Source organism: Numida meleagris, chromosome 14, assembly GCF_002078875.1.
Source record: "Numida meleagris isolate 19003 breed g44 Domestic line chromosome 14, NumMel1.0, whole genome shotgun sequence".
Lineage (NCBI taxonomy): Eukaryota > Metazoa > Chordata > Aves > Galliformes > Numididae > Numida > Numida meleagris.
The window spans coordinates 6,533,741-6,551,849 of record NC_034422.1 but is presented as its reverse complement, the minus strand read 5'-3'; the positions used below and the strand labels follow the sequence as shown (position 1 = coordinate 6,551,849).

The window sequence follows — 18,109 nt, the reverse complement described above, 5'->3', positions numbered from 1 at the left end:
CCTTAATAGTCTCAGAAATATCTCTACAGTATGTGAGGGTTGCGCTCTGTGCAGATGTGGGCTGGATATTATCCCTGTGAAGAATTATTCTTCCACCAGCTGTAGTGCTGGCGTGGGTGCTATGTTTTAAGGCCAAAAACTTGGCTGATGAATGTTATCTGCACATTAAAATACAATGGAATATGCTGAGTGAAGTGCAAAATGAGGAAGGGAGCTTTGATGCTGAAGTGAATTGTGCTGTCAGTGTGAAATACCTTCCCCTGTTCACACCTCTGTTTTTATCTTCTTCACCAGGTGAAGAGATGGCTGTGTGGCAGTGCCTAACCCTTTTAGAAGAAGGATTATCTCATAGTCCTTCTAATGCTCAGTTTAAATTGCTGCTCATTCGAATCTACTGCAGGCTTGGTGCATTCGAACCGGTTGCAGAGCTCTACTCCAGCCTTGATGCAAAACACATACAGCACGACACCATCGGGTGGGTAGTATATACTGAGAATAATTGGTTGTGGTGACCCTCCGGTAACCATTACTGAGATCTTCAGTTGTCATTGCTACTGAAAGATAGCAGATTGTCAGATTTTTACTGTGTTCTATAAAAGTGTTCTGGAATTGTGTAAAATGCGTCTACTAAAGTGTGCTCTGCTTTTAGTAGAGTATCTTTCCTGTGTGATTTTAATCATTTATGGACCTTAGGAACGTTAATTAAACAGCATCTGAAATAAATCTGTGAAATATATATCTTGGTGCCAGTTGTAGCTAGGTGTTCCAGCCTGGGTTGTTGCTGAGCAAAGTTTGGGAGCAGTGGTTAAAGCAAACACAACCAAATGGCCTTGCCTCAGTTAGGCACTCACAAACACACTAAAATTGCTCCATCCACCTCATTAAGTGAGCAAGAACTCCGAGCTCCCACATGCAATGAAGAATTCCTTCCTTTAAAGGAATTCTGTTAAAAGCTTAAGTCTGAATATGAATGTTGAGAATATCCCTGTTGAATCTCCAGACTTCTCAGTAAAGCTGAAGTGGGCTGTAGCTCTGTTCAGAGCTGCATTTGAAATTCAGAATTCCCCAGCATGTGTGCTGATGTTTGACTTGTGCTGTGTTGTGTTGCAGCTATCTTCTGACACGCTATGCAGAGTCACTGGGCCATTACGCTGCTGCATCCCAATCCTGCAATTTTGCACTCAGGTTTTTCCACTCCAACCAGAAAGATGTAAGTTGAAAGAAACCTCTGCATCCTTGTAGCAGGGCAGTTATGTTGAGAATGCCATACTGAATTCTGTGCCGTACGTAAAGGCTTACAGGACCATAGCAGGTAGTCACACAGAGGAATAATACATGCAGCTTTGTGTTCATCATAAAGGTTGCCTCAGCCTGTATTTCTCACTACGAAGGTTTGTAACTTGTTAGGTGGAGTTTTGTTTTAGGTTTTTATTTATACAAGCCAATGTGAATACTCAAAAAGTTGCTGTGATCACTTATAAATGAATGAATTGTGATTTTACGAGAATAAGCGTGGCATGTGATGTGACAAATAAGTCCTGGTGTCATATGACTTCTGGCACTTTGAAAAGTCATGCAGCAGCCGGGGATGGTGGGTCAAGATGATGATGACGTTACATATACGAGCTTTGTATTGCACTCATTGAAGCCGTGTGGTTTAGCTGTGGCTGACTTGGGCAAATGGGTGGTGGAGAATGCACATCGGCAAATGGAAGTGCAGAGAACAATGTGGGAGAATTTCAGAGGGGAAAAGCTAACTCTTGAAGCCGCGACTAACTGCATTATTTTCAAGTGATAGGGTGCTAAGTCTGGTCTTGTGCGAATGGGAGCTACCTGCTTTATGCAGTTCACCCCCACAAAGTGGTGTGAATTAAAAGAAAGCTGTCTTGACTGATAACCTTGGGAATGGAATGGAGAGAGGAGGGCAGATGAATTCCTCCAAGAGATTGGGTCCTTCTTAAAATACATGCTATGACCTGGGCATCTGTCATACTTGTAGCTTGCTGATTAGTAACAGTACTTGTCATTAGTCTTATTTGGAAAGTACACTGTGATGTGAGTTCATAGGGAAAATACCACTTTCATTTCACGTTTTCCATGGAAGCATGAAAAATGGGTTGAGTGGGAGAACGGTAAACAACTCTCTTGAAATCTTGATGGAAATGCATTAGGCAAATAAGAAAAAAAAATAGTCCAGAATAGTGGTAGGAAACTATATGCATAATATTAGTCTGTCTCCCTAAGACATGCAAGACAGTCCCGTTCTGAGGAGTTGAGAATATGCCCTCTATTCTTTTATGTCCTCTATTTTACAGTTTGTTCATTGCTAAGAGGTGGGGGAAGAAAATTATTTTCACTTGACGCTTAAGAAACAACGGTGCAATCCAGTTTTAACTCTTCCAGTTAATGGCTAAGTTGGCTGCAAGGGCTCTGCAGATACACAACCTGTTTTTTCACCATCCCAGCAGTAGATAAAAACAAAAGAATTATCTGTACTGAGTAGTAAAGATGCTGAAAGTGCTCAGATAGTGATCCCTCAGATGAGTATTCTTGTGCTGTTGGCAGCCCAGATTATTCCTGTGTGCAAGGTACCAGTTGTCACTTAACCTGTGCCTAGAAGGTAGATGCTGGTTACTGTGACCTGTCCCTCACATGGAAATTTCCCTGTAGGGAGGGGGATGCACAGCGATGTATGTGGGTCATGTGGTGGAAGCTCACTCTCCTTTGCTTCCCTCACTTGCTTATTCTTTAAGCACTGATACTACTTGCTAAAAATCTGTGTGTTCCTGAGTACAATGTTTTGTGCTAGAGTGAAGTTTCGGATCCAAACAGCTTTCTCCCACGTGTCTCTTGTTGGCAGTGACAGTTGTGCAGTCTTTAACGTACACTGAATGACTTTAGTGAAAAGCATACCTGGAACCAATGCCTGGAACCAACTGTTTAAATGAAATGTTCCACTGCACTGTGGCAGGTGGAAAAAGTGAACTGAAAAAAACTACCGGATGTGATTTATCTGCTTGGGAACACTGTATTGTAAAGCAGCAAGAAATCTTCTTTCCCTGGAAAACATTCTAATTGAAGTAGGAAGGTCTTTCTCTTTGTCAGGAATGATAAAAGTGCTTGCAGAGCACAAGGTGACTGTCTCCAGTAGCTCAGCGTATGCACACTGATAAAGACTCACTGAACCATGTTCCAAGTGCTGTTGCCAGGAAAATGCTACTCAATTCGTCATCAAGAAATACTGAAAAAACAGTGCCTGAATTGTTCAACTTGCCTCACTACCGCACCTTAAAAGGCTGAAATCCCAAGAGAGGGGTAAAACAATGCAATCAGTATTACATGCTTCATGCTACAAGACAAAGATGTGTCTCTGGATCCTGCTCATGTCATGTCTTTTGGAGTACTGCAGCCAAAGAACTGTGAGCCATTGTTGTTCTTGAGTAGTAGCCAAATCTCATGGGTTCTGGATGCTTCCAGTGATTATCATCTTCAGACTGTTTTAGTGGGAAACCCTTCACAAGCCATATTAGCCTGCAAATAGCAAGTGTCTGCAAAAACAACCATAAGGTGCAGGCTGCAGCAGGAGAAGGCTCAATTCAGCGTGCTGTTCATCTGAGATGTGTCAAGAACAGAGTAGAAAAAAAACCAGTTCTTTCCTATGTCTCCAATATCATGAGCTCAGAATATGCCACCAGTTTCTGTGCTGCAGTGGTTCTGCTGGGGTTTCCCTTTCATGATCAGAATCTTGGTATCAGCTTCCCTTTCAGGTCCCATGTCCCATTACAGTATCTAACTGCAGTGTTAAATGAGGACTATCCTACCAGGGTTATCTTTTTACCTGATTTCAGCTACTGCCTGCTCCTCTGTAGATTGATGTTTTAGCTGGAATGTCTGCTACAACATAAGGAGCGTGTCCTGCAGGCACTCTATGCTATGCACAGGGCTCTGCCTAAAGCAGGAAGTGTGGAGTATGAACAAAGTGATCTGGTATTAAAATGTGTGTATATATATATATATATACACATCGCTAGTAATTCAAGGTCACCGCTTTGGATGTTGTCCTTCTGACTTGCTGAACTTAACAATCTGAAGTGAATCCTCTTTAAGAGTGGGTCTCATAAGTAACAGCCCTCCAGGATACTGTGCAGTCTTGACGTGATACTTCTGTCCTGAGAGAGGATGCCAAAGACAAGGAGGACAGAAAAGGCAGTATTGCTATATTTGTCTGATACTAAAAAGGCAACTTCATTCTTCTCAAGATAGTCCTCCTTTAAATATGCAGAATTACAAGTAATCTCTCTAATTTTCTTGTGTCCGTCCGTCTTTAATTTCTCCAGATCCGCAGGCAAACAGAACACCGTGTCTTATGGGGATTTTAAAACCACGTCGATGCAGTTGAATTAGCACCCATAGTGCAGTCCTGTAGCCTGACAATGACCTCTGCAAGGCTGTATATCAGAGGGTATGTTGCTGAATATTTGGCATATTTTTTTCATATAGTGCAAATAACCAAATTGCTTAGGAAAAAGGCAGAGCTATCTAGAAGGCATTTCTTATTTTGGAAGGAGGAAAAAAAAACAGGGGTTTTTATCTGTGAGTGATAGCTCCTCTTCTCTCAAACCCTTCCAGGCAGGTTGTCTTGGTCTGTGCAGTACAGATTTCAGTTGCCCTGGGGACCTTCTGGTGCCTCTAATCTTCAGTGCACTTCATAGTCACGCTACGAAGAAAATACTTGATCTGCCAGAATTTCTCTGTTACGGAGAAGCTCTGATTTAAACATACAGGCATCTGTATTGACAGGGATCATAAAGTTGTTCACTCTGTCATTCCAGTTACTATACATCTGAGTGAAAAATTCTGCTTGTTTGGGACACCGTCATCACAGAAATCTCCTTCTGGAAATTGCTTGGACAGATGAGAAATGTTAGTTAGGTGGCTCATATTGCTGCACTTCATCAGAGGGGAAGCAAACTATCCTATGGACACTGACAGCTTTCTTTGGTTAGATTGTATTTTAACACATGTATGTGTGCATATCTTCTGATACTGTATTTAAAGAAAAAACTAATAAAAAAGAGAAACAAAAAATTGTGTGAGTAATTTTTTTATCTGTGTTGTGGTAATATGTGATGCACATCCAAGTCAGTTCCAGAAAATCTGGGATGTGTCTGTTTTGCCTGAAAGTACTTCTTACAGTGAAACAACAAATTGAATAATGCATCTGAAAAACAACAATAAAATACAAACTTCCAAAATCATCTCTTGCAACCTATAAGTATTTTTCAGTCTGTATTGACAGCAACCTGATTTTGTTCATTGTTGGTTTGGTTACTTAATAGCACTGCCCAGTAGAGCCTCTAGGCATTATTAAATTTAAGGAACAAAACTACTTGGATGACTTAGATAAGCAAAACTGCAAGATTCTCCCAGGGTTTGAGTACTTGCCTGATTCTGTACCTCTGGGTCAGTGAAAGCCACAGAAATGCAGTTTCTTGGTATTGACCATGTTAAACTCTTGGTTGTTCTGAATTTATGGAAGTAACTAATACAAAGCTGGTGTGTGTTTTCTTGTAGACCTCAGAATACATCATTCAAGCCTACAAATACGGTGCATTTGAGAAGATTCCAGAATTCATTGCATTTAGAAATAGGCTGAACTCTTCCCTTCACTTTGCACAAGTTCGCACAGAACGGATGTTGTTAGACCTTTTACTTGAAGCAAATATGTAAGTATAGCAGCAGTAGATGCAATACTTTCCATGTGACAAAAATTAAGATTTATGCATAGGTAGAATATTGACCAAGCAGCTCTTTGACGAAAACCTGATAGTTGCTCTTGGTTGATCTTTCTTTCAGCATCCTTCTCTGTACTTAGTGTAATATTGGTGACATCTGAGGAGTTGAACAGTGGAGAGAATGCAGTCTTTTAAGTGTTTGTTTCTAGTGATCGAATGTTTGATTTTATAATATTTAATCTTATGTACAGATCGTCTAGTTTAGAAGAAAGTATAAAGTCCATGAGTCTGAGCCCTGAAGAGGATGACATTCCATGGAAAGATTTGCGTGACAACAGAGACCTGACAGTCTTGTTTAACTGGGATCCAAAAGACAGGTGAGTAGAAATGTCTTTTACTGTAGTCCTGCACCTGTTCCTACAGCATATGGTGAAGAAAATCCTTTCAGGGCAACATATATGTTCTCTAGACTGGCTAACTGCAAACTTAACATTCATTCATCACTTCTAGCAGTGCTGCCTTTTTACATATTAATGGTTTTCTGAATTTCTGACCGTTCTTTCCTCCTAATACATTATTTGACATCAGGTAGGCTTTTGTACCTGAGTGAAGCTTGCACCTGTGCAAAACTTTAAGCATTTTCCTGAAAACATTTGATGCCTTTCTCTAGGGACATTTCTGAAGAACATAGGAAACTCTCACTGGAGGAAGAAACCCTGTGGTTGCGAATCCGGTCTTTAACTTTAAGGCTAGTAAGCGGACTCCCAACTCTTAGTCACAGTATTCAACCAAAGAACTCTGAAAAGACTGCAGAGAATGGCGTCTCATCCAAGATTGATACAATTCGATCTCTGCTTCAGCAGCTGGAAGCGGCAGTGGATTCAGGGAAGAAGTTTCTAGAACAAAAAATTCAGGTACCCATTAAGGAAAAAGCTATCCTCAAATATTAAATGAACGTGAATGCAAGCAGAAAAACTGAATGCATCTTGTAACGTCCAGCAGGCTGCAGAATGCACTTAACTGACCCTGAGTTTGTAGTGTATGAATCTGACTGAGAGATGTGCCAGAGACAAACACTGTGTTCTGGATAAGGAAAAGCTGCAACACCTTTATCTTTTTCTTTGCTTCTTGCCTAGTATCCTGTCCTTGGCCCTCCTCCTACCCGAATGGCTGGCTTCTTCAGTAATGGCAGCTGTCAATGCCAGACTAGCTTGTTTTATCTTGTTAGTGATATTTATGAACTAGATACCAATGGCTTAGGTAAGTGTTTGAGGGGCAGGGGCATAACCAGATGGTTATTGAGGTGGGAGGGAACGTGGCATGTTTCCACTTAGTTTGAAAACTGCTAGGTATTGGGTGATGTGTACCAAACTCACTTGTTTTAATTTTTGAATGGTTCTGTTACCTGGGAGACAACACTTCAATGCTTTATCCATGTCTTCATTTTTGTGGTGTATGTTGATGTAATACAGCATCCTCTCTTAAAGCAGTTGCATTAGCTTTCCACTGCTAGCACTAAATCACATTTAAATGCCTGCTGGTTTTCTGGGAGCAGGAGACACAGAACCCCTTTTTTTTTTCTTTCAGAAGATTCAGCAGAAGTTCAGGAGAGGATAGGAAATAGTTTCAAGTCCTTAATAGAACGGCTAACAGGTAAGTAGTAACTCGACAAAAAAAAGCACTGATAGTAAGTGCTTTGTGTTATAAGGTCCTGAGTGTGCTGCAAATGTGGGAAAATGCATTAATGCATCTGCAAACCATTTTGAAAGATGCTTGAGAGCAAGGCTGAGAGTCCTCCTAGCTTGTCTGATCACAAAGTTGTTGCATCCACATAATGTTATTAGGCCCTGTCACGTCATTACCTTGCAGCCTAATCTTAGCAACTGTTGTTCTGTGATATTTGTTCCAAGTGTTGTGTGGAGATACTATTTGTAAAGAAATAGAAATTAGAGGAAACTTTGGACTTTCTTGAGTGTGTTTGGCTAAATTTATCAATAGCAAAGCAGTCAGAGGACTGATCACTACACCAAGATACGTGCTGGACAAAAGATGAGCATTTGGGTTGGTTGATCTGCATGTCCTGAATAAGGCTTTCCTTTTTTCTTTTTTCTTTTCAGACTTGTTCAATAAATGTAAAGGTGACTTGATTGAAGTCAGAGATGGCACCTTGAAAACTCAGCCAAACCTGCTAGAAAACTTAGTCTTCTTTGTTGAGGTATTTTTTCTTTTCTTTTTTTCTTTTTTCTTTTTTTTGCTGGAAAATAAAAATTGGGGAGCACTATACAGTGGAAATGTTGGGATCAAAATGCTAAAATGCAGTGAAAGTTTTTTGATCTCAGTCAGTCATGAAAGCAGAACTCTTGCATATTCTAACTCTGAATCTTTCCAGTATGTACACTAAAATTAGTCTAGAAGCCTCCTGTAAACGTAGCTTGTAACATACCTGTACCTCTCTTTCCAGACTATCTCCATCACTCAGTGGGTATCGAGTTACTGTGACGGTGTCCTTCGACCTTTTAAATCCAACCTGCAAAAAAAGAAGAAGAAAAAAAAAGAAAGCAATTTAGCTATGGTAGATAATATACCTTTTTCTCCTCCACTCCCATCCCTTAATCCAGCTATTTGTACTGAAAGAAAAATCAGGATAGATGGCATGTTAACAAACTGTTTTGCATAAACTCTGCCTTGTAGAGTCTGATGTAGGTTGGAGTGTACTTGGAAGTGATTTTTTTAAAACTCCTTTTCTGTCTTCTGCCATATCTCTGACACGGTGTGACAACTTTATAAGGAGAAATACAGTTAGACTATCACAGACCTCCCTGCCTTGACTGCACTACAGTAAGCTAGTTAACTGGTAGTGTTTATCTGGATAGGTAGATTTAAGCTTAAGCATTGAGGTATGTGGGCATGGTATAGAATAAGCATTATGAATGGAGTTGTCATATAAAATAGTCATTGAAGAGACATTAATATGTGTTTATAGATTAAAAGCATGTATTTATTTTTATAGCCACCTGTATTTACACACTTTCTGGATTATGTTACCGAACTACAGACGTTAACTTCCAATGTAATAGATCACATCAAAGGGCTTGAAATAATTCTGTCTGCACTAAAACTTGAAGAGTTGTCCCTCAAGGACACTCTGCTTTTACAGGTAAGAATTTGCATTGTTATCTGAGTGATCAGTGTGCTTGTGACAGATAACCTGCTGAGGATGACTTAGTTGCTTAGTTGCTATTAAGCAGATTTTAGGGACCAAACTGAATTTTGGAATGGTGAATTAGGGTTTTTTTTGGTAGTTTTTCACGTGGTACAGTGACTTTGCCTCGTCTGATGAGCTGTCACTTAAGACAAAAAGAGATTTCTGATGCATTTTTCCTAAAATAGGAAAAAGTCTGACCTACAGGGCACTGGCATACATGTTCATCTAGGAAGATCCTAAGGCTTTTTTAATTGGGGAGGGTTTAAATGCTGCACTAATCTGTTTCAGAACTGTATCCATGTAACCTGTTGTTAGCCAGCTTGTAGTTTTTCAATTAGTCCTCTTTATTTCACAGAGCGTTACCCTTGTCTTGTTGCCATGTGAAGCTGATGTAGAAGTGTCTTTTTGAAAACAAAAGAAAAAAACACCAAAATCTGATAAAGCAAGGGAATCTTAGACTGTAATTTATGTGATTTTCAATAAAAGTTTAATAGTACATTTTCCTAATACCAAAGAAATTTCAGCATCAGAGGGATAAGGTATTTTCAGATAATTGCTGAGATCTTTGTGATTGTTCTGGTTCTTTGAGTCAGTAGATTCCTCCATATTCCCATCCTTGTGGAAGACATCAAATAGCTACTCAAGGCAGACCTGCAAAAACCATGCATCAGATTCACGTGGATTTGAGCAGAAGCACTGCTGGGAGTCTGTGACTTTTCTTGTGTTTAGTCATGATGTTTGCTATTCCGTTTGTTGTTTGATATGGTTGCTGTAAATCCAGGTACAGGCAATCTGTATAGCTCTGCTCAGAGCCAGAGCTGTGTTTGCAGCCCTGTGCATTCAGAACTAAAAAGTGCTTTTAAAAAAAGTTCTCATGTTCAAGTGTTAGTGAAAATTCTGGTGTGATTCAGGAATGGAGTGTTACTGGTGATATGCCAGCCAAAGCTTACTGCTGAAGAGAGGTTTTTCCCACAACAGAAGGCACTCAGGCTTCTCTGGTTACTTATCTATACAAAGATCAGCAGAAGGCATCCTTAGAGGAAGTAACCTCTTGACAGATCAGTGGTTTTCTCTGCTACTTTGGGCACCGAGATTTGTTCTTTTTGTGTACAGAAATGCATTGTTTGCATTTCTGTACACAAAGGTCAGAGTTAACCCCACTGTCCATGCAAGAGCAATGCCAGCAGTGTTGTGTGATGCCTTTTAGCCTGGGGAATACCATGCATTCTTTATTGTGTGCCGATGATATTCCCTTCTTAAACTTACCCTGTAGTCGTAATGAATTTCTTATTAGTGTTTACTGAGATGGTGGGGGAAGTTTCATGGGAGGACTTGAACAACTGCTATTGAGTGAATGGTTTCTCTTTTGCATTTTGCAGGAAGAAAAAAAGTTTACAAAGACTGTGCAAGGGAAGGTCCAGAGCAGTTACCACCACTCGGTTCAGGAAATTGGAGAACTGCTGAAAAAGAGACTTGATACTATTAAAAAACTAAAGATTTGAGAAATTGTTGAGACTCCACAGGAGAGTGACACCAGAGTCCCAGACAGAAGCAACATCCAATATACCATCACTTTAATCCAGAACTTCCTCATAATGCATGAAGGACTTAAAATCATAAAACAATTTTTTTAGGTATTACAGATGTATTCAGCTGACTTAAATTATTGTACATAAACAAGAAGCAGGGACCCTTATCGGGGTTTGACCACTTTTTATACATGTTCATAAGCATATTACAACAGGAGAAAAATTAACTTTCTTCCCTTATGATCTCTAGAAACAACTGGAGATGGTCTTTAGAAGCAGCAATAGAAATCCAGTGTAAAGCATAAATCTCAAAGGAGTTGTATTTTCATCACCATACAGTGTTTATAATTTTTGTATGGTCCTTGCCTTAGAATGCAGAAGCTGTAGATGCCCGCATTCAGCCACCTCCAACGTAATGAGCCAGTTCTGGAGCTGCCTGTTTTGTCCACAAGCCACCTGGTCCTACTGAGTTCAGTGCACTGGCCCAGCAGGGAGATGGAAGGCTGCACTGACAGATCGCCCTCGGTGTGCAGCTTTCCAGCAGAGCCTAGTGGTGAGGCAGGTTCCTCTAAGGGCTGAATGTGGAGAGAGCTGCTGGAGGAAGGAGGTGGTATCAGCATACACACAGGTTGCTTTCATGTTCAGAAAAACTTCAAGCCTGATGAGGAGCAAACTTGGCCATTAAGCTTTAGAGAGATTGGAGTCCGTGTTTCGTCAAAAACAGACAGGAGTAGAGACCGTGTATATAATAGCTGCAGTGACGTCTGACACTGCGTTCTAATTTCATGACAGTTTAATGTAAAACAGCAATCATCATGACTTCTAAAGAAGTGTATTTAGATTACTGAGACTTTAAGACTTAAATATTTTCATAGAAATTAAATCCTATTGGCTTTGGTTTTAAGTTGGCAGAGGTAACTTTTGCTTCCGCTGTAGTATAAGGCTGAGAATACTTTTTATAACTGTATGCTTGCTTTTTGCGGTTGATCTTTGATTATTCAAGTACTAGCTCATTAGGCATTCTCTTAGTGCAATCACATCATCTGCTCCCACTGAATCTGCATTTCTGCTGTTGTTTTTTGTTGTTTTTTTTTTTTCATTTTAAATGAGTAATGCAGCCTAAAACTTGTAGGCAAAAAAAAAGTATGTGTTGCACCTACAATCCAAGGGACAGGTCAGACTTTTACAGATTCCTTCTGATTTAAAGCAGCTAGTATCTGGAGTATCTATATTTAAAGTTTTAAGAGAGCTGACAATCCTTTGTCGTCTCTTCTGAATATGTTTTGTTAGAAATGCTAGAATGTTGATGAGAGTATTTTTTTAAAATAAATCCCCATGTAAAAATTTCACATTGCTGCTCTTGCTGGATTTAGTTTTGCTTTGCCCCATCCTGTAAGGGAAAGAAGGCTGTCTGCAGGTTGTCTAAATTGTAATGGAGATCCTAATGGTTTAACTGGGATGTCTGGTAAGTGCTCTGGGCTGGAGGAATACCAAAATGTGTTTAGTCTGTTTTATAGTAATACTTTTCCTGAGCAAACTGAACTGTCTTATACGCTGTATAGAAATACCATTTGGGAAAGAAGGGTGTGTTCCTTAAATTAAAGCAAGACTGATAACTGATGTTGATGCTTTGAAACGCATAGGGTATGTGCTGCAATTATGCAATTAATGGAGAAGCACTGAGCCAGAAATCTGCACTGCTCATTTTAATTAAAGAAGGAATATCAGCAATGGCTGATACTTGTCTGCCCCATCCCTTTCCCACGGCAGTGCAACTGTAGATAGGGCTTCATGCAACACCAGTGTTGAATGCAGAGTTGACACAGCATCCTCATCCAGAGGGCACAGTCCAGGGGCTGGCTTGTGCTGGAGTTTCCTTGGCACTGCTGCTGCAACAAGTTGAACTCAACCAGTCATTTCAGTAAACAACACTGACAGTGTAAGTGAAGTAATGTTAATAAAATCAAGCTTTTAGAATCCCACGTGCCAGAAAGCAGAACTTGCTTTAAAAAAAGTTTTCTGCATCCATTTCCTTAAAAGCAGAATTGAAACTGTGGGGGGAGACGTGTCATATGAAGCAGTCTGAGAGGAGCTGGAAGCATGGCTCGCTTCCTGTCAGCACTTGGCATGGCTCAGGTCTGCTGGTGGCTAGTCTCAAACCATCTGCAGGTCTGCATGGGGAATGCTGGCTGTGTTTCAGCGTTGCCTGCTGTCCCATTTCCAGGTCTGGCCACTAGTGAATGATAAACTTGTCAAATACAATTTTTTGATTACTCAGTGTTTTATAAACCAGATGCCATCCCTTCACAAGCTGTAAATCCTCTCTGGGAGGAGATGGTGGGATACAAAAATGATTGTGTACAGATTGGCTGGGGGCTTAGTTGAGGGAAAAATTCTCTTACAAATTGTGTACAGTTAAATATATATTTCTTACAAAAGAGTGTTTCCCCTCCAGCATATGTCCCACTGGCACTTGGTAAGAAATTCAGGCTATAACCCATTGCTGCTGTTCACCCATTTCCACTCTTGGGTGGGTTTTTGTTTTTGGTGATGATTTGAAAAGAATACTTGGAAAAAAACTACAAAGTCTACTGTTTACAGACTGAAAAAATACTGCTTTTGTACTACTGGGATCATGAGCCACGATCCTTTTACAGATTTCCTCAACTCTTCTCTTTGCTTTAAATTGGTGTCTGGTGTAGATAAAGGTCAGAAGTCTCTTACCCTGCTTTGTCTACATACAGAAGAAAATGTACAATGCCTGTTTGTGTTCCCCATCATTTTGTACTTATTTTGTACTTTTTACCACTTCTAACTGTTCAAGAGTTGCATTTATATTTTGTGATCATTGATAATCATGACTTTATTTTAACCGTTAGTAATCTTAAATGAGATTTCTTGTTGTCTCTGCAGCCTTATCTGAACTTTCTCTTCCTTGACTATTCATTGTAATTTATGACTGTAGAAGATACGTATGCCTCAGCCTTCTACAGACATAAGTGAGAGAACTGCAAAAGATCTGCTTTAAACTGGATGGGTTTATAATTTATATAAAAGTCAGTTTCGTTACAAATCAGTTTTACTGCCTCTTTCATTTTTCTGTCTGGATGGTTGTGAGGTAACAGGTGCTTCTCATGTAACTTTGCTCAACCCACATATCCTGGTGTATGGCAATGGAAAAACAACACTGAGGGAAGATAAAGCGCGCGGAGTGTGCTCATTGTTTACCCCGTGTGGATGAGGATTCAGAATTATGCTTGTGCCAGGGAGGGGGTTTGGTTGTGACCGTTCTTTAATGTGATCCTCCATCCCTCTGCTGCTGAGGCTTTGTGCGTTGCTCACTCGAGCTTCACCCAGCTTCTCAGGGTAAGAAAACTGCGCAGGTACCAATATGAAAATTTCCACGTGCTTGTAGAAGGCTCGACCCGCACACTCCCTGACCATCCAGCTACCCCCTCAGCGGCTCGGCTCCCAGCAGCAACTCCCAAGGCCGCCGACCGCTGTACGCCCGGGGCCGCACCTGAGCCCCGCGCAGGGGGCGGGAGCGGGGCGGGCCGAGCCCCGGTGGCGGCGGCCGGCGCTCACGTGACTCACAGCCCCACTCCCTCCGCGCTCCGCCATGGCTCCGGCGGCCGCTGTGGGCTTGCTGTTCCTCTGCTTACTTGGCCTGGCGCTGCCCGGCAGCGCGCTGCACACCAAGGGCTCCGTGCCCCTCGACACCATCACCTTCTACAAGGTACCGCCCGCCCGGAGGGTGCTGCCGCGCTCAGGGGGGCGCTCGGGGAGGGGGGTGCGGCCGCGTCGGGAGCGCTGCGCCGCCGCCACGTGCAGCACCACGGCTGCCCGCGCCGCGCAGAACGGGCCCCGAGAGCCGGGGGTCTGCGCGGCCGAGCGCGCGGCGGGCACGGGGCTGCGCCGCGAGGAGAGCGCAGGGCTCGCGGAATGGCCGAGGCGCCGGACCGGCCGCGGCGCAGCCAATAGGAGAGCGGCAGCCGCAGCGCGCAGCCAATCGGCGCGGTCCAAGTGGAGCCGTGCCGCGGGGGCCTGGCCGGCCCTGGGCACCGCTGCACGGAGCCGGCCCCCGCCGCGGGCCTGCCTGTTGAAAAGCCTCCTAGGGCGGCACACGGACTGAAGGGACAGCGGGCAGCCGCGCTGTGTGAAAAGTATTGCCCTACACAAGCCTAAAATCGTTCTTGCCACGGGACGGCCCCCCACTTGATTTTCTGCTGTGACAAACCTTTTTTGGTGTTCGAAGGATACCGCGTTCTGCAGCCCTTCTACCACCCCGTGTGGGCAGCGGGGCGAGGGAGGTGCTCCTCCCCCTGCTCTGCCCTGGGGAGGCCGCAGCTGGAGCCCCAGCTGAAGGCACTCAGGGAACTGCTGGAGAGAGTCCAGCAGAGCAGGGCTGCAGAGGTGGTTGGGGCCTGGAGCATCTCCTGCTAGGGAAAGGCTGAGAGCCCCGGCGCAAGCTGCCCAGGCAGGTGGAGGAATCTCCTTCTCTGGAGATGTTCAAACCCTCCTGGGCACTTTCCTGTGCATCCTGCTGTAGGGAAGCTGCTGTGGAGGAGGGGAGGGAGGGGGACTGGGGGTGCTCCAAGAGGTCCCTTCCAAACCCTTGCAATTTGGTGATTCTGTCTAAACTCTTTTGGAAAGGGAATAATCTGAACAAAATCCAAAAGCAATGGCACAAGTGAAGAGGAATCAGTTAAAACAGTAATTCTGTGTTTAGTGAAGCAGCACGGCATTTCTGCTCCTGCCCGCTCCTCTGTTAGCAAAGAGCTCCGGTTGTCACGCTGGGACATGCAGAGTGACATTAGATGTGGCCTCTATCCTCTTAATGTCCCACTGGAAGTTGTTTCATTGACTTTCTTCCAAGATGCTAATCAGATTTACAGTGAGCAAATCATGTATAAATAAAGCTGTCAGCAGATCCCCCAAACCTATCACGTCCCGTCTTTATCATCTGCTGCAGGAATATAGACATGCATTTTTCCTTCACGCTGCAGTGAGTCATTTTCCAAAGGCCATAATTATGAAATTTCCATCCTCCCTCTGCACCTACTCATCACATAGGAAGATGAGCACATGCTAAAGCAACCTTCAGTGCCTTGTGCACTGCTTAAACCTGAAATGATTGAATTTTGATTTTCTGTTTTCTTGTTTCAGGTGATCCCAAAGCATAAGTTTGTCCTTGTGAAGTTTGATACACAGTACCCTTATGGAGAGAAGCAAGACGAGTTCAAGAAGCTGGCAGAGAGCTCAGGCTCCAGTGAAGATCTTCTGGTGGCTGAAGTGGGAATATCAGGTGAGGAGCTCTGAGCACATTGCCACGTTGTGCTTGGGTGGGGAAAATAAAATTCGCTGCAGTTTGCTGTAGCAAACCCTCTGTGTAGTGCTGATAAAGCACAGAAAATGGTCATTGCACCGGAGCTGGTGTAGTTTGATGTTCTTGTAATTGGCTTCAAGAGAAGAGCACTGACGAGTGGGTCAGGCACCTCACTTGCTCTTGCCTTGTGGGTAGAATTAAGAATTTGAGCCTAAATTTCACCCACACTGACTTCTGTAAGCACAGCTGGATTTACCTAAGTAGCATAGTTGAAATCCCTCCAAGGTATGTTTTCTGACTGCAAGAATAAGTGCAATTTATGTAAGAACAGAAAACATCTTGTTGCTTGGCACGCTCTCTGCACATAGGCCGGGAGAAAAAAACAGCGTAACTGTAAAATCAAATCAATGGATAGAGCAAAGCAAGAACAAAAAAAAATCAAATTTTCCCATAGGGAGAACTGGGTTTGTACGTAGAGATGTTGGTAATGTCTTGTGCTATCAGAGGCACAGCAAAGCACTGTTAGGATTTTGGATTTTCATTTGGAAAACCTAAAGATGCATTGCCTCGCACAAATGGTTTCCTGGAGGGTTTTTGTTGCGGTGCGTGGCATTTCATGGCAAAGAGGTTCTAACTTCACTGTGTTTTGTTCTCTCTTGGTAGATTATGGTGATAAACTGAACACTGAGCTGGGAGAAAAGTACAAGCTGGACAAGGAGAAGTACCCTATCTTTTACTTGTTCCAGGACGGTGACTTTGACAATCCCTTACCTTACTCTGGCCACATTAAAGCTGGGGCTATTCAGCGCTGGCTGAAGAGTAATGGCATCTACCTGGGGATGCCGGGCTGTCTGAAGGAGTACGATGTGCTGGCCAGCAAGTTTATGAGTGTCACTGACAAGTCAGAACGCCAGTCCCTCCTGAAGAAGGGGCAGAAGAGCTTAGAGAAAGCAAAAGAAACAGAGAAGAAGTCGGCTGAGCAATACTTGAAAATTATGAGCAAGATACTGGAGCAGGGAGAAGAGTTTGCTGCTAACGAAGTTGTCCGAATCACAAAACTGATCGAGAAGAACAAAATGAGTGATGGAAAAAAGGAGGAGCTCCAGAAAAGCCTCAATATCCTCACTTCTTTCCTGAAGAAGAATAACGAAAGAGATGAGCTCTGATACGTTGGGGAACTTTGTACAAGCTGTGAAACACTGTCAAGTCCTAACCGGTTCTCCTAGTGCAAGCAAACTTCCCGCTGACTTCAAGAGAGCAGCAGACGTCCTTGTATCCTCAGTTACAAGATCAAGAGGAAGCAATTCCTCGAAAACACAGTATTCTATGTGTTGGGAAGAACACCTTAAAGCAGGCTGCCAGTATTGTGAAATACTATCAAATAACAGTGTTAAAGTAGACCAAAAAATCACTATATTGGCCTGGAGCGCATTCCTGATGGTTTTTACAGCTGTTCCCTGGCAAACCAATAACAAAATTCAGTCTCACATTCCGTGTTTTCAAAGGTATGGAGGTGGTGCCCCTGCCATCCCCACCTGTTTCCAGTTTTAATGCTCTTGGGTTTTGTTCTATCCACCCCTTGTGCCCCCTCCCCCCCCCCACCTCCCTGGTAGGGTTTTCTCTGAGTCGTGTCCTTACCTGTTGCTGACCAAGAGCTGCCATCTCCTCCTGCCTTCTCCAGAGGCTCCGGTCTCTGTTGGGCTGGGGGTTCGATCTCTGCACATCAGAGCTTGCCCCACGGGAGCAGGAACCCCTTTGTGGTACCCCAACAGAGCGAGGTCTGCGCGCTGAGGTCTCTTCCAGGTGTGATTACACTTGGGCTCGCCCGTTTGTGCAAAAATGTGCTTTTTTTCAGTGGCAGATGAGCTAAATTCAGGTGAGTTTTTCCATGGCTGAAGGCATCCAATGCTTTTTTTGCCGGTTCTTCCTGTCCAAATTTCTCCTCATGAATAAGAGCAGGAGACAGAAAGGGACATTTTAAAAGTTCCAAGTGGTTGCTAAGACGAAGAAAATACTTTCTCCAGCTTGATGTTCAGAACGACACTGTGAAACTAAAGCTTCAGCAGCACTCGGCAGAGTTAAAACTATTTAAAAACAAGGTCTTGTGACAAGAAGAAAAAGCATTAATTCCCTTAAAAGCTCTGTCAGGGTCACAGTCAAACACTTTCCCGCTTTACCTTGAGACTGTGCTTTCAGCTAAGCAAATTGATTTCTGTGGGAGCTTTGCTGCCTTTTGAATCCTGGGGTGGGTATGAAGAGCTGCAAGAGGAAGTGTATTAATATTGCTCTGATAATAATAAAAAACTGGTTCCAA

General features: G+C 42.9%; 2 protein-coding genes and 1 long non-coding RNA gene across 3 annotated transcripts in view; 2 read left to right on the top strand and 1 right to left on the bottom strand.

Annotated features, from left to right (window-relative positions):
• NAA25 (N(alpha)-acetyltransferase 25, NatB auxiliary subunit) overlaps nt 1-13,545 on the top strand; it is a 27,998-nt gene extending 14,453 nt beyond the window's left edge. Inside the window, exons 14-24 of the mRNA XM_021413385.1 lie at nt 295-475; nt 1,111-1,210; nt 5,575-5,726; nt 5,987-6,112; nt 6,406-6,649; nt 6,872-6,995; nt 7,323-7,388; nt 7,853-7,950; nt 8,197-8,307; nt 8,746-8,892; nt 10,320-13,545. Of these exons, the coding sequence (XP_021269060.1) occupies nt 295-475; nt 1,111-1,210; nt 5,575-5,726; nt 5,987-6,112; nt 6,406-6,649; nt 6,872-6,995; nt 7,323-7,388; nt 7,853-7,950; nt 8,197-8,307; nt 8,746-8,892; nt 10,320-10,442 (1,472 nt within the window). The 3' untranslated portion in view covers nt 10,443-13,545. The remainder of the gene's footprint in view (nt 1-294; nt 476-1,110; nt 1,211-5,574; nt 5,727-5,986; nt 6,113-6,405; nt 6,650-6,871; nt 6,996-7,322; nt 7,389-7,852; nt 7,951-8,196; nt 8,308-8,745; nt 8,893-10,319) is intronic.
• LOC110406635 lies at nt 6,498-17,568 on the bottom strand. The gene is made up of 3 exons (XR_002443534.1): nt 17,434-17,568; nt 8,179-8,262; nt 6,498-6,631 (listed from the first exon to the last, which is right to left on the bottom strand). It is a non-coding gene; the product is annotated as an uncharacterized LOC110406635 (long non-coding RNA).
• On the top strand, nt 14,045-18,109 carry ERP29 (endoplasmic reticulum protein 29). Its single transcript, XM_021413398.1, has 3 exons — nt 14,045-14,205; nt 15,636-15,774; nt 16,459-18,109. The coding sequence occupies exons 1-3, from the start codon at nt 14,089-14,091 to the stop codon at nt 16,959-16,961; spliced, it is 759 nt and encodes a 252-aa protein (XP_021269073.1). The 5' UTR covers nt 14,045-14,088; the 3' UTR covers nt 16,962-18,109.